The sequence below is a fragment of the Rhipicephalus microplus genome, chromosome 3 (genome assembly GCF_043290135.1).
Source record: "Rhipicephalus microplus isolate Deutch F79 chromosome 3, USDA_Rmic, whole genome shotgun sequence".
In the NCBI taxonomy this organism is placed as follows: domain Eukaryota; kingdom Metazoa; phylum Arthropoda; class Arachnida; order Ixodida; family Ixodidae; genus Rhipicephalus; species Rhipicephalus microplus.
Genome location: NC_134702.1, coordinates 20,264,214 through 20,279,736, shown reverse-complemented (window position 1 = coordinate 20,279,736; position 15,523 = coordinate 20,264,214). Strand labels below are relative to the sequence as shown.

Sequence of the window (15,523 nt, the reverse complement as noted above, 5' to 3'; positions counted from 1 at the left end):
TCGATTAAATATCTGCTGCATCCCAAAAGTCGTTCTTTCTTTCTGAAAGTATATTTTACTTTTATTCCGGAAGAACTTATTCGGATAGGTTAGGCTGCTTAACATGGACAATATTTATACACTGCGCCGTTATATAGTCAATTTTGTAAATGAGAGGTGCCGCTTCTCTACTTGCTCACCAGCCATCGAGTTGCCAACTACTTACAAGAACGTTCACAACAAGCCTTAGCACGATGGTACAAACACCTCTGTGCAATCTTACCGTGTCCGTAATCGTAACACCGTACTAGCAATACCGAATAACGTGTGAATTCAACAGCAGCAAGAACTTTTTTTTTTACGCATAGTGCGCACACATAGACTACATGAAGCTGCAATGGGTTTTCATATTCTAATTACCTTCTGGTGTAAAGCGTTAGCTACCAACTCAGTGGTGACTAAAGTGCAAAATTTTGTTCAACATTTCTTCTGAAAGAGAACTTGTATACCGTCTAGAAACGTACCAGTCGTATTGTTGCTGCAGAAGGAGTCGCAGGGTTCCACTGCCATCCACACTATTCCAACTTACAGCTGCGGTTACCTGGTGATTTGTAAATGTAAGAAAAAAGAAATTGGCAGATCCCACGTATACAGTGAGAATCAATGAGATGCGAATCACGAATGAGGAAGGTTGATATGTAATTTTAAAATCAGCACAATGTTACGATGCGTAGGTAAATTATGACGTACATAACTTACTTGTCATGATTATCATGTTTGGACGTGCCGTTTACCCTCGACATCTATTCCCGTCACCTGATGCCAAATTCGGTATATGTGGAGCTATAGCGAAACGGCCGCGAGGGTGCTATGAGCGCAGCATGTAGTCAAGTTTTGCATGACACCAATTACATGATTATCATGTTTGGATATATCAATTACCTTCGCCATTCATCCATCCCCTGCAATGCGAAATTTGGTGTATGTGAAGCTAGCGAAACGGCCGTGAGCGCACGATGAGTGTGGCATGTAGTCAAGTTCTTACGTGACAGCATCTCATGAGTGTCATGTTTGCACCAGTCACATACCTTCGTCATCCATCTCATGATGTAATACCAAATTTGGTACATGTGAAGCCAGCGAAACGGCCGCGAGCGCATCATGAATGTGGCAAGTCGTCATGTAGTTACATACCACGCATATCATGATTACCACGTTTGGACGTGTCATTTACGTTTGTCGTCTATTGACGTCACGTGATACTAAATTTGGTATATGTGAAGCTAGCGAAACGGCCTTGAGCGCGTCATGAGCATGGCATGTAGTCATGTTGTTACATGAAACGCATCTCATTATTATCATGTTTGCACCAATTGCATACCTTCGTCATTCATTCATGTCCTGTAATACCAAATTCGGTACATGTGAAGATAGCGAAATAGCCGCGAGCGCATCATGAGCGTGGCGTGTAGTCATGAGTCATGACTTGCATGACATGCTTGTAATGATTTCCTCGTTATGATCTGTCACTTGTATTCGCCATGCAGTTATGTCATACCACACCCGTTTTGCAACATGTCATGTGAACGAAACCATCGCAAGAGCAGCAAGACCATGAAATGTAAATCATCACATTCATGACATGATTTTCATGTTCTGACTAGTCAATTATACTCACCATACAGCCATGTCATGCCATAAAAATTTTGGTATCGATCCCATCATTGAAACAGCCAGGAGAGCCAGGAGGATATATAGATAGATAGATAGATAGATAGATAGATAGATAGATAGATAGATAGATAGATAGATAGATAGATAGATAGATAGATAGATAGATAGATAGATAGATAGATAGATAGATAGATAGATAGATAGATAGATAGATAGATAGATAGATAGATAGATAGATAGATAGACGGATGGAGGAGAAAGAGAGAAATAAAGACAAACAATTAAGGCCGCCCAGATCCGTCGTTTCTTTACGATTGGTACCATTATTTCAAAGCTAGCTGACTTTTTTTTTAGATGCGAAGCAGCTCTTTGACTCACGTGTGTAACGCCGTACGTACGTGCCTCCGTACGAACAAGCCGCAACGCGTTCCCCTCGCCGCTGGTATTCGAGCGTTTGCCAAGTAGGCCATGTCGCAGCTGCGCGTTGACGTCACGCTCCCCTCGCACGCTTTTCTCGTAAATGCGCACTGGCGTCACTGTCTATCTCTCTCTCTCTCTCGCCGCAGCGCCCGCTCGCCGCAGCGCCCGCAGCTGCTGGCTCCCCCACCTGCTCGCAGCACAATAGACCTCTCCCTGTCTGTAAACAGTGTGATGTCACTGCAGGCACCCCGCCTCCCATGCCCTCTCTCGGAGCAGGTGCTGGTTGGCAAGAAGGTTCCTGCGGCGCCATGTTTCTGCTTAGCAGAGCTGCGTGTCTGCCTTCATTCGACAGAAATTTCTACCATGTTACGTTCTAAAGTCACAGCTTTTGAAAGAAGGGAGTCGCGGAAGGATCAAATTTGCTCGTTGTACTTGGATGGAGGGAGAAACTGTTCAGAGCACTGAGAGACGCGACTAGCACGCAGTGGGCTTCACCCACGTTGATGGCAGGCGTAAAAAAAAAATCTGATCTTTTCGAAAGTGGACGTTTTGAATGGACACGGTTACTGGCACTTTGAGAAATATTCGCATAGCATGGATGTAAATTTATTCACTTTCCATCGTGGGTGCAATGCAGTATTAAACAAGGTACAGCATTGGCGGCAGCATGCTTTTGAGCTGCTGTGCATGACGTCATGGTTAAGATTCTCACTCATTGCCCAAAAGTCTGATCGGAGATCAATGACAAAAAAAAGAAATACTTCTTGTCGTGGGTTGAGGTTAACATAGTGTCCTCGTGAAAATCAAAGTTAAATTCTGCCGCTGCGTTTCTTAATAACCCAGTTAAAATTCATGTGATGTAAAACCCGACATCTTAATAATATATAAAATTTTTTGGCACACTTACCTTGCTGCATTTGACACCTATAACGCGTTTTCGTACTTATATTGCTCCTTTAGGGCTGATACACACTTCTAATGCAAATTGTCGCTTCATGAGGATCGAGCCGTAAAAGTACAAAGTAGATAAGAAACGAAAATCTCCACTGTTTCCGTTAACACGTATCAGGTATTCGATAATACGAGTTATGGCCGTCCGATAATACGTGTTACGATCGACTACACGTCGAGTTAGGGTGCCTTGATGTCCGCGCTCCCCCGGGCGCTCGCATCGAGGCACCCTACGTCGAGAGGAAACACTCCTTCGGCTCGTTTATCTGCGACGAAGCTTACACGAAACCCGACCCGTCTCACGTGTCATTGCGTTTCAAAGAAATGTTTACTCGAGTAAGCACCACTCCGAGTTTCGCTTCAAACCGTTCTTCCAGCCCTTTCGTCGAAGACCGTTTCAACTGGGTCAACGGCGTGCGCACCGCTGCTACTTCCCATTTCGCTAGCTTCACATGTACCAAACTCGGTGTTACGCGACGCGAACGGACGACATGGGTAAATGACACATTCCAACATGATAATCCCGTCATGCTTGTCATGTAGCAACATGACTACATGCCACACAGGTAAATGACACATCCAAACATGATAATCCCGTCATGCTTGTCATGTAACAACATGACTACATGCCACACAGGTAAATGACACATCCCAACATGATAATCCCGTCATGCTTGTCATGTAACAACATGACTACATGCCACACAGGTAAATGACACATCCCAACATGATAATCCCGACATGCTTGTCATGTAACAACATGACTACATGCCACACCCATGATGCGCTCGCGGCCGTTTCGCTACCTTCACATATGCCAAATTTGGCAGTACGTTACTCCAATGAATGACGAAGGAATGTGACTGGTGCAAACATAATAATCATGAGATGCATGTCATGTGAGAACATGGCTACATGCCACCGTCAAGGCACCAATACATTTCGCCATGACGCGGTGCGCCTGCTCGCTGGCGTTCATTTCGTCGCGTCACGCCGGCGTTGCCACGCCAGGCGCAGACCCTGGCCCTGTCATATACTCGCAGGCGCGCGCCGCGCTGCGGGGGGGCGCTGCAAGCGCGCGAAGTGATCGGACGTGCAGCGCATCGGCTCCGTCGTTTTTCGGCTGGAACCGTCGGTTTCTAAGCTGAACCTCAACGAAACTGATGCCATTGGACGCCTAACACCACAAGGAGTCTGTGGACACCGATTCTCCACAGGTGGGCCAATTTTCGAGACTTTCACGCCGACCGCGTCCTGCAACGCCGCGGTTGAGCTGGCCCTTTCAAGGGCTAGGCTCGACGCAGCTGGCGTCTCGGATTCCCGGGTATGGCGGCAACTAAGATCACCGGGTATGACCCGGTAACCATGCAATGGACTGAAATCGACGCCACAAAACGAGATGAAGATGAAGATGTTCCACCCACCGAAGATGAGTGTTTGCAAGCCCTGATGCGTCTACGGCAACGCAGGACACAGGCAAATCCGACAACCAAGGGAGACGCCAGCACAGCGTCGCTGACCCAGGCGGGGATTCCCCGCTCAGTGACTCCCGGCGGTGCTCGCGCTGCTTCGCCAAAAGGAAGTAAGAAGACAGCACAGCAGTGGCGCCCGAAACAGACGCCACGCTTACGCTCGGAAGACCTCATCGTGGTCCTGAAACCTCGAGGAACCCTCGATTTGAAGATGGTTTTCAAGCACGGAGAAGTGGGTTCTGCAGTAGCTCGCTACGTTGGTGACCTGGCAGCCGACGACCTCAGCGTCTGGCCCGTCTGGGAACAGAACGTCATTGTCTGTGGCACTCAGACCCCATCCGTGGTGGACAAGCTTATCAAGGAATTCGACCTCAAGGTTGGGGAACAGACATATCCCTTCCGTGGCCATCTCAAACTCAATGGCGACTGTTGCAAAGGGGTCATCCGTGTCCGCGAGGACGAAACCTCTGCTTCACTCAAGCCGAAACTTCGCTGGAGGGAGGGCGACATCGCTTTCATCCGAAAACTTGGCTCCTCAAATATAGCGGTGGTGACTTTCGTGGGCCGAAGACTTCCCCGTTACATTCAGTACAACTATGAATGTGTCCCAGTACACACCTATAAGAAAACAATCCCGGCGTGCTACAGATGTGGTACGGTTGGCCACCGGGTGGACAACTGCCCTCACCCCGAAGACGGGCGCTGCGGATACTGCGGCAAACAAGTTGGGGCCACTACAGACGGCCTAAGAGAACACGAGTGTCAGCCTTCCTGCATAATCTGCGATGGGGCCCACCTCACAGGGTCCGCGGACTGCACTGGAAAGTTCCGTAAGCTGCAACGTCCGGAGGCAACGAACAAGGCAGGACCCGCCACAACACGGCACAAGCGGTCGCCCCGACCTTCGAAGAAGGGGAAGCAAGGCCAGCAACAGCGGCAACCACCGCAACAGAAAGCCGGAAACAAGCACGTGTCTCAAGAAGTCAAGCCAGGAATAGGGAAACAGGCCCCGACACTCCCGGCCGGGGTTTTCCCTCCACTCAGCAGTGCTCCAAACCAACAGGTGAGTGGCTGGGCAGTGGCCGCCTCACAGTCATCTCCTTCCTCAAACCCTCTCACGCTCGAGATGAGTAATCAGTTGGAGTCCTTAAAGAAGCAAAATGCGCAGCTTGCATCCAAAATTCAGGCACTTGAAAAAGCTAGGGCGGAGAAACCTCTACCGCACATGGATGACGAGTGTGACTCGGCCTCTGTGTGCTCGGGCAATACAGTAACGTCTCACTCGGCCTTGATTGAAAATCTGGAGTCCCGGGTCTCTAATATCGAAGAACAGCTAGTACATTTCCCTGAACAGATGGCCCAGCTCCCGAATATGATTAGTCAAGCTGTGCAGACGGCTATCCAGATGCAGACGCAGCTCATTATAGCCACCGTAACGCAGCAAGTAACGCAATCCATTCAGACATGGCTCAGCAGTAACCCGAGATCTGCACGGCGTGCAGGGCCTATCCGTGAGGTAGGGCGCCCCAGTAAAATCCTCCGTGCAGCGGAGGGCGAAAAACAGCAGGAATCTACCGACTCCATAGAGAATGCGCAAAGTGGCGGTGCAGCTCTCGTCGCTGAACCGCTCACTAGCCCACCTCAACAAATACAATAAATATGGCAGGTACTCCTTCCAGAGCACGGATAAAAGGAGAATCGCTCTCGATAATACAGTGGAATTGCAGAGGTTTCCGAGACCGGCGCAAAAGGTCTCATTTACACCTCTATATTCAAAATTTGGACGTGATGCCCGCAGTGCTGGCCCTTCAAGAGCCAGGTTTGCAGGCTAAACTTTCAGGCTATAACACGTTTCAAAGGGACCCATCCACCTGTGTTCTGGTGCATAAATCTTACACTGCGCAGGAGATTGATCTCGAGCTTAAATCGGAGCATTCCTACACAATGGTGCAGATACTGCCTCTCCGTAGGATAAATCACGCGGTTTATATACTGAACATTTACACTCCGCCTAAAACACTCCACGTCACCTATGCAGAGATCTTCTGCCGTGCACTGAAATGTGCCGACAGAGCACCTCTGATAATTCTTGGGGACTTCAATGCCCCTTGCCGACTCTGGGGGTACACACGCGAGGAGGCCAGGGGAAGGCGGCTTGCGGAGCTTATCTCCACCTTAAGCCTCACCCTTCTCACCGACCCGGCCACCCCCACGCGCCTTGGCAACTCGGTGACCAGGGACACCTGTCCTGACCTCACTTTGGTTAAGAACACACGACACGTTACATGGACTAACCTAGAGGAGACCCTGGGCAGTGACCACTGCCTCCTAAACGTCACACTCTCCACACATCCTTTCAAACGGAAGGACACACAAGCGCGACTAGTTAACTGGGACAAAATGCGCACGGAAACTATACCGCCTATCCTCCGTTCCGGCAATTACGCAGACTGGGCTGCACACATCATGCTTACTCAGAAGAAATACGAAACCGTAGTGCGAACATCGGATGAACACCCAGCCGTTGACAACCACCTTCTGCATTTGTGGGAGGCCCGTCGGAGCCTCACGCGACGCTGGAAACGTCAGAAGCATAATAGACCCCTTCGAAAACGTATTCAGGAGCTAACTACACAGGCAGCTGAATACGCTACGCACTTAGCAGATGCAAACTGGACAGACAAATGTAATGATATCGCTCATCAGATGTCAAGCAAAAGCACATGGGGGCTGTTTCGCAGCCTCATTGACCCCACGCAAACGCGAGGAGAAACACAACGACACCTGCGAAGAGCCCTTCACGGATTTCAGGGTACTTCAACGCAACTCGCGGAAACTCTTCGCGACAGGTATCTCTGCCAGGTGCACGATCCGAGAGGTTCGGAGTATATATATTCGGGAAAAGAAAACGAGACCCTAGATGCCCCTTTTCTTCTACATGATATGAAGGCGGCAATGGCTAAAATGCGTAGAGGAACAGCCCCTGGTAAGGATAAAATCACGGTCAAGACGCTGGCAAATTTGGCCGATCCTGCGCTGGCACACCTCTTGGAATACATCAACGCCATCTGGAGTGGTCGGATATCGGTCCCTTCAGAGTGGAAGACATCACTGGTCACATTCATTCCCAAACCGGGGAAGCCAGTAAACATAGACAACCTTCGCCCCATCTCTCTAACGTCTTGCGTTGGCAAGTTGATGGAGACGATGGTGCGGGACAGACTTTCGGAATATCTTGAACAGAAAGGGGCTTTCGCCCCTACCATGTTCGGATTCCGTCCTCACAAATCGGCACAGGATGTACTCCTGCAACTACACCGAGAGGTCATCCAACCGGTGGCGATGAAACATAACGACAGGGTCATCCTCGCCTTAGATCTGAAGGGGGCCTTTGACAATGTTAAACACAGCGTCATACTCGAACACCTAAGCCTCACTAACTGTGGTCAGAACACATTTAATTACGTCAAGGACTTTTTATCGGACAGAGCCGCCCTGCTCCGCATTGAAGACTCCGAATTCGGGCCGTATCAAATGGGTACCAGAGGGACACCGCAAGGGGCTGTTCTCTCCCCCATTCTATTTAACGTCGCAATGATGCACCTGCCACGTCAGCTGGCGGCCATAGAGGGCATTCATCATGCCCTCTATGCCGATGACATTACGGTATGGGCAACTCAAGGGAACTTAGGTGCCATTGAGACCAGTCTGCAACAGGCTGCCGAAATTGTACACACCTACGCGGCGCGTTGCGGACTCGAATGCGCACCCAACAAATCCGAATTCCTTCACATTAGAGGCATGCCTAAAGACAACACAGATATCTCCATCACTCTTCCTGCGGGCCCAATCAGACGAGCGGAGGAGATCAGGGTCCTGGGCCTATACATTCACCAGCAGCTCCGGATTGACACAACATTGACGAAATTAAGGAAGATAGGAGACCAGGTGGGTCGCATGATCCGCAGGGTCTCCAACAAGAGGGGGGGACTTCGGTGCACAGATGCGTTGCGGCTAGCGCACGCTTTTGTCACCAGCAGGGTCATGTACTCCGTCCCTTACCTCTCCCTCCGCAAACATGAGGAAGAACGAATCGAGGCAATCATTAAAAAGACAATAAAGCGGGCTCTTGATCTTCCGATCTCTACATCCAACAGCCGTCTCAAGGCATTGGGTGTGATTAATTCATACCAAGAGCTGAAGGAAGCCCATCTTTTAAACCAGTACACACGGCTAGCCCAAACCAACTCTGGCCAACGCCTGCTTGCACGTCTGCACATAAGACATGATTTCGAACAACAGGAACGGGTCAAAGTGCCAGAACTGTGGCGCACAGCCCTTCTGGTCCGACCTCTACCCACTAAAATGGACAGAGATGAACACACAGCGCGACGTGACGCACGCGCTCGGGCGCTGGAACGACAATTTGGACAGAAGCCAGGTGTGTACTACGTGGACGTTGCTGGCCCCACCTCCAAGGGGTGGTACACGGCGGCTGCTATTCACGAGGGCACACAGGTGGATGGGCTAACCTTTAGGGCGTATTCTGTAACACAGGCTGAGGAGGTCGCCATTGCCCTTGCGGCCTCTCACAGTAATTCCCGGTATATTATCACGGATTCGCGCCGAGCGTGTCGTAATTATACAGCCGGGTACATATCACCGTTAGCCGAGACAATACTGCGCAACTGCATAAGAGACACGGACCCTCATCCGAAACGCATTATATGGACACCGGGCCATCAGGGATTGCGGGGAAATGAGGCTGCAGATGCGGCTGCCCGAGCGCTCATTTCCGGGCTACCTTCGTCAATGCCGATGGAGACCGATGAGGAGGGTTACCCTCTCCTCCGATATAAGGAAATTCTTTATTATTATCGGGAAAGTCATCGCCGCTACCCTCCCCCCGCACGGGGGTTGAAGAAAGCAGAGGAGCGCATTTTGCTTCGCCTCCAGACGAATACATTGCTATGTCCTGCCATAGTCAAACATTTCGACCCTACGGTCACAGGACAGTGCCAGCACTGTGGGGAGGTGGCAGACACCTACCACATGGTGTGGGCCTGCCAAGCTAACGCAGCCATTACTCCTAACCCAAACCCTAGGCGAGAGGACTGGGAGGCGGCCCTGCTCGGCTGCTCAGACCTTCAGGCCCAGCAGGCCTTGGTCCAGAGAGCCAAGACGGCGGCTTTAACCAATGGGGTCCCGGAATAGAGACTCCACCTAGTCTGTAGGGGCCTCTACAGAGGTCCTACACCTCTCTTTTGTAAATAAATGTTTTTCACCACCGCGCTGCGTTGCTTTGGCGCATGCGCGTTTCAGCGCGTCCGGCGTCCCTCCGGCCCGAAAAGAGGGAGACGAAGTGTTGTTTGGGTAACGCATCGGCATAGAGTAATTTTACTCTATGGCATCAGCGCGAAATTCAGCATATCGTATTTCGCGCCGGTTGCCGTCGGGCAGCGCCGATGGACGCTGGTCGCGCCTGGCGTCTGACTATAGAATGCTCGCGTTTTGCTAACGTAGCGTCGCTGTGTCCAGCATACGCGTACGTCAACGCTACATTGGAGTATATTGTGCCCTTCATGATGTGCTCACGGCCGTTTTGCTAGCTCCACATATACCAAACTTGGTGTTAGGTGGCGTCAATGGATGACGAAATATATGACTGGTGCAAACTTGATAATCCATTAAAGAACCCCAGGTGGTCAAAATTTCCGGAGCCCTCCACTACTGCGTCTCTCATAATCAAATAGTGGTTTTGAAACGTTAAACCCCACAAATCAATCAAACTTGATAATCCAGACACGCGTGTCATCTAACAACATGACAACATACACGCTCATAGCGTGCTCGCGGCCGTTTCACAAGCTTTACATATACTAAATTTGTTATCACGTGACATGAATAGATGACGAAGGTAAACGACACATCCAAACATGATAAACATAACACGGAAGTCATGTACGGCATCATTTACCTCCAGCTCTTAACGTTGTGCTGATTTTAAAGTAACATACCAACCTTTCTCATTCGTGCTTCGCATACCATTGATTCCCACTGTTCGTTGGTCTGACAATCCCCCCCCCCCCCCCCACCCTTTTTTAAATCGCGCACTGATATCGCGCACTGATAAGGAGCATGGCGGATAACAAGATTATGTTATGATTATAACTACACCACGTAAGACGTGCCCGCTTCTAAATAGTAAGTCACATACATCAGTCTGTGGAATATTCTTTGAGCTGTCACCAGACAAACAATGCAGGTTATGCGCACTTTATATTCAGGCTCCCTCTTAATGTGTCCGCCCAATCCATGAGCAATTCCGTGCATCTGTAACCACTCCTTCTAAACACACAAATGACTCGGTTTTGCCGTCGTCGTTATTGTAAGTCTAGTTATTGACGTTTGTGACAATAGGTTTTTCTAAACACATCAAGCATAGAGAAATAAAGAAAGGTGAAGAGTGGACACTCCCGTAGACCCCAGCGGCCCAATCGACCCTAGCACACCTGGTGGTTGGTGAGAGCAAGTGGCGTGCGCTTCCTGTTTCGGTTTCACTGGCGCAAATTTTGAATTTTTATTTTTTTATTTCGCTTAAGTTATAATAAAGAGAGATGCAGGTAGTGATAATTCACTACGATTTTATTCATCGCGCTTGTTCTTGTTCTTTTGTTCACTTGTTGATCACTTGTTCTTTTGGAACAAGTGATCAATGTATATATCAGTCAAAGAGACAGAGTATCCGCAATGTTTTATTCAAAGGCAAGGTAGAGTCTGAGAACATAAAAAGCACAATATGACAAAGGTAGACAACAAATGCATCTCGCCTTACAAATAAATTGTAACAAATATTGTAACAAATACAGAGAGAACACAGACAACGCACACATCACTAGAGTTGGCAGAAGCCGAGAAGCTGGTGAAGTATGCCACACCGGGCCCGTGGGTAAGTAAGGATCTATGGCAAAAACACAGCGCACAATGCTGAAGAAGAAGGAAGAAGTGACATATACACAGCAATGAAGTCGCGAATCACGCCTGTGGTTAACCAAAATAATGCATAGAAAAAAAGAGTGCACAGAAACCACACGACACAATATAGCAGAAAGGCAAAGCTGCAGTGTGCTTGCTGGCTGTGCTTAAGAACAGCTAGCCCAAAATGAAAAAAAAAGCAGACTTGATGCCTGCTTGTCCTCAGAAAGGTAGGGCTTTGCAGCTTGCTCACTACGTGAAAGACAAACTTTATGCTACAACACTGGCAGGTCTTGTGGCTCTTCTTATCATCAAAAACTTAAGATCCCAAGTGATTTGCGTCTGGGTGTTGTTGTGATGCTTGCGAGCTAAAATAGATTGTAGTCATCACTTATCCAGAATTGTGGACCTTAATTGGTGTTACGAGAGCGGTATTACAGGGCTAATAAATAGCAGAAGGAAACCACTTTGGCTCATTATTTTTCACAAAGGCTCTACATCGTACGTTATCACTCACAAGCTATATAAAAATAAAATGGCAGCGTCCGCAGCCCCATCAAACGCTACAAGTTTGGGTATTCTTTTGAAAATTTTGATGGGTGAGATGAGGAGGTTGATGAGAAGCTAAAATACGAAAAGCGTGATAACGTGAACCGTGCCCACTTCATACTGTGTTCCTTACCCGCTCGAAGACATTTCCACAAGAGGTTTTGTTATCGATATATTATTTGAGCTGGAGAGATAAAGCATACACAGTGACCAAGCGACCCACAGTAAAGTGTACAGTTCGCCCGCATTTGCTACGAAAATAGACAGGATACCCAACATTCTTTTTGAGGTTATGCAAATCACTTCGAGCGAATACACAGCGTCCCTACTCCTCATAGCGGGTAACCAAAACAATGTATGCAACGAATGAGTGGTTAGTTTGGTGAGGCTGTCTCCGCAGTCTTTTGATAGTTTTCCGCTGTGCTGCTACTTTGGCTTGCAGATGTTTAATGGTTTGCTTGTACTTCATTGATGGAGACATTGTCGCTGGCACACAGGAACGCACTGCAATAAACAAAAAAATGGATGTAAAAGCGAAGAACAACTAATCCCATACGAGCACTTTCCTCGCTCTTTCAGACCCAAGGTGCACAACTTTCTGTGGTGCAAAGTTTTCGATTCCACTACCTAAAAACAAACCATTCACAATGTTGACAATGCACAAAAAAAATGAAAATCACTGAGAGCCCACCCTTACATTTTGTAAGTGCACACGTAGTGTCCTTTTGAGGATAGTTTCCTCAGAATGTCCTAAACATAAAATAGCACATTAAAAACAGCTGCAATAAAAGCATAGTCACCATTTTTTCTAGGGCACTCAGACGTGGAGCTGTTGGCGGAGACATCTTCTGGAGGGTCTTGTGAAGCTTGTTCAGTGCCTCGGACAGTGCTGCCGGAACAATCTTGCGAGCGGCCTGCGGAAGTCTCAATATCAATCCACTCTGGTGTTGAAGTGAACATACAACTTACCGGTCACACAAGTTCCTTTTGTGACAGCTGAACGACTGGTTAAGGTTTTCTCCGGCAAGACGAAGTCAGCAGAAATTCTTTCATCAGCTACAAGGGAGCTGCCACCTGCAGAGGTTTGGTCAACAGTCAATTTGGGTAAAAAAAAAAAGAAATCGCGACACTGAACGCACCCTGTTTATCGGGGCACCTCAATGTGTGGGAGCCGCTTTTTAAAGCCTCTACCGCAGGTCCTGAAGAAATGAAATTACGACAATGTGTCAGTAAGAGGCTTAAAATAACACAAAATGAAGCTCATCCGCACCTTGCAGTGCAGCTTCTGCAGTCATGTCACAGTCACTATTTGAAGCGACGCTCAGAGAACCTGCATATATGTGCAGTTGGTACAAGTTACAAAGCTTGTAGCATGGGGAAACTTAAACAACTCTTTCAAACGCATAAATTGGTAGAACGTGGAAGAAAAGAGAAGGCACCAACAAGGAAACAAGTAATTTGTGATTTTTGGAATTATCAACAGTGCCAGCTTTCACTGATGAAAGGTACAGATGCTCGCGTCCGTGGCAGACGCAGCACGCGTCGCCTCGGCTTGACGCCGTGCCGCCTTTGCTATACTGCATACGTTGCACAATGTTCCCGTCTAGCCGCCGCATAGAGCCGCAAACTTTCTTTTTAGCGAACCTCCCCGTCCACACAAGCTACAGAAAAAGGTTACAACTGCGTGAATGAGACGCCACGTAAGAAACAAACTTGCACACACGAAGCGCAACGTGTGTGTGTGTGCATCTTTCTATGTTTGTTGCATGGTGTCTTATTCGCACAGGTGTAACCACTTTCTGAAAAAAATGACCGAACAAGACCAACAACATGTCATTCAACAAGCTTCGCTTGAAAACGTGCCTCACCTGTTATCTCACGCTTGAAAACGCCGACGCAGCCGACGTTGACGAAAGCGACGAAAGCTTCTCGCTGTCAGTCATGCATGGGCTTGTCGCTGGGTGGATGGTGTTTATGACAGTACGGCTGAAGAAAAATAATCGCGTAAGGTGTGTTGAATAAATTGTTTTTATGTATAAAGAACATGCCTAGATTGGGCGTATAGTTATTTTTTGAAAACAATTCTGTTGCATTGATTATAACATTTTTGTTTTTGCGCTTGCGCCCTCTGACGTTTGATGAGAGCACTAGTTGATTACGTAATCGTGACGCACTTCCTGAGGCCAGGTTTCGCGGAGTGTCCTCTCTTGTCTTCTTCTTTCTCTATGCATCAAGTGTGAGGTTAACGGGACGGCTTCATGCTCTCTCATATAGCAGAGTACTTCAAACGTTACTGACATTTCTAAACCCACCAGCAATCCCGTCTGGTCCCCTTCAGCAGTAATTCTTATATCACGTTATATAGTGGTTGTAACAGTACAGGGACGGCTTTCGCCTCTTCCATAGTATTAAACACATTTTCTAAACACACAATATTTTATCAATGGTCTGGGCTAGTATCCCAATGCCGTAAGTTAAGTCGTGCCTGTGTCCTCAACGCGTGTTCACAGATATTTTTCATCGCAGGCTTCTATTGTCCCCTTCCTACCGTCTATCTATCTATCTATCTATCTATCTATCTATCTATCTATCTATCTATCTATCTATCTATCTATCTATCTATCTATCTATCTATCTTTCTTTCTTTCTTTCTTTCTTTCTTTTTTTCTTGTTTTTTTATTGTACCCTCCTGGTTTTACGTGCTACCACCGTGGATGGGATCAAACGACAATCTTTGGGTGAGTTGCTTAACCCCGAAACCGCTACACCATCGCGGTGGACCACTCAAAAAATAATACTGCCTATAAAACCTGGGACCAAACCGACGTTGCCACCCTTTTCGGCCCCCGGCGTGCATTCACCCTCCCCTGCACAGCTGTTGAGAAACGAACCACTTGCTTCGCAGTCGCGAAGTACGAACATAATTAATGACGACTTCAAAACTACCTGGACACCAATTACCGCCCTATAACCTGCCGCATGTGTACAGTCACACCCCTTATTGACTAGAGCACGCCAAGTCACGGCAAGGGTAGGCTGCGCGGCACCGTATGTAAATAAATACCTGCGGCGACGTGGCGGCAAATCGAAGACGCCTGCGAGAAACGGAACGCCCATCTCGACAAGAAAATCTGTCTTCCATCGCTTGTGTTTGATCTCGGGAGTAAGAAAGAAAGGGTTAGGGGAAGGGGGATCGGGGTTCGACCAGGTTGCTCAATGAGATGCTGTGTCGTCTGAACTTAAGGACAAGCCGCGATGGAAAGCGCTGATTACATGTTCGAGATGCGCGCAAGAAAAATAATTATGATTAAATAATAATCGAACGCTTCATCGATGTACACGGCGAACAGGTGCAGTCACCTGGAGGCTTGGTTTCTCATGTCATTCGATGTATCGAGACGTTCTAGGGAACAATTAGAAATCTTTTTGCTGTGTAGTGAAATGTTCTTTTTTTCTTTCCTCGAAGGAAAGTTTTTTTTTGTCGTAGTATCGAACTTTGTACG

At 48.0% G+C, this 15,523-nt stretch overlaps 1 protein-coding gene across 2 annotated transcripts; it reads right to left on the bottom strand.

Annotated features, from left to right (window-relative positions):
• Positions 1-11,231: 11,231 nt before the first annotated feature.
• Positions 11,232-14,239, bottom strand: LOC142803623 (uncharacterized). Of its 2 annotated transcripts, XM_075889025.1 has the most exons (6): positions 13,889-14,239; positions 13,291-13,350; positions 13,160-13,219; positions 12,990-13,094; positions 12,821-12,934; positions 11,232-12,524 (listed from the first exon to the last, which is right to left on the bottom strand). In XM_075889025.1, the coding sequence occupies exons 2-6, from the start codon at positions 13,313-13,315 to the stop codon at positions 12,346-12,348; spliced, it is 483 nt and encodes a 160-aa protein (XP_075745140.1). In that variant the 5' UTR covers positions 13,316-13,350; positions 13,889-14,239; the 3' UTR covers positions 11,232-12,345. The 2 variants fall into 2 exon arrangements, with proteins under 2 accessions (XP_075745140.1, XP_075745141.1); XM_075889026.1 differs by lacking the exon at positions 13,889-14,239 and having other exon boundaries at positions 13,291-13,661.
• Positions 14,240-15,523: the final 1,284 nt, after the last annotated feature.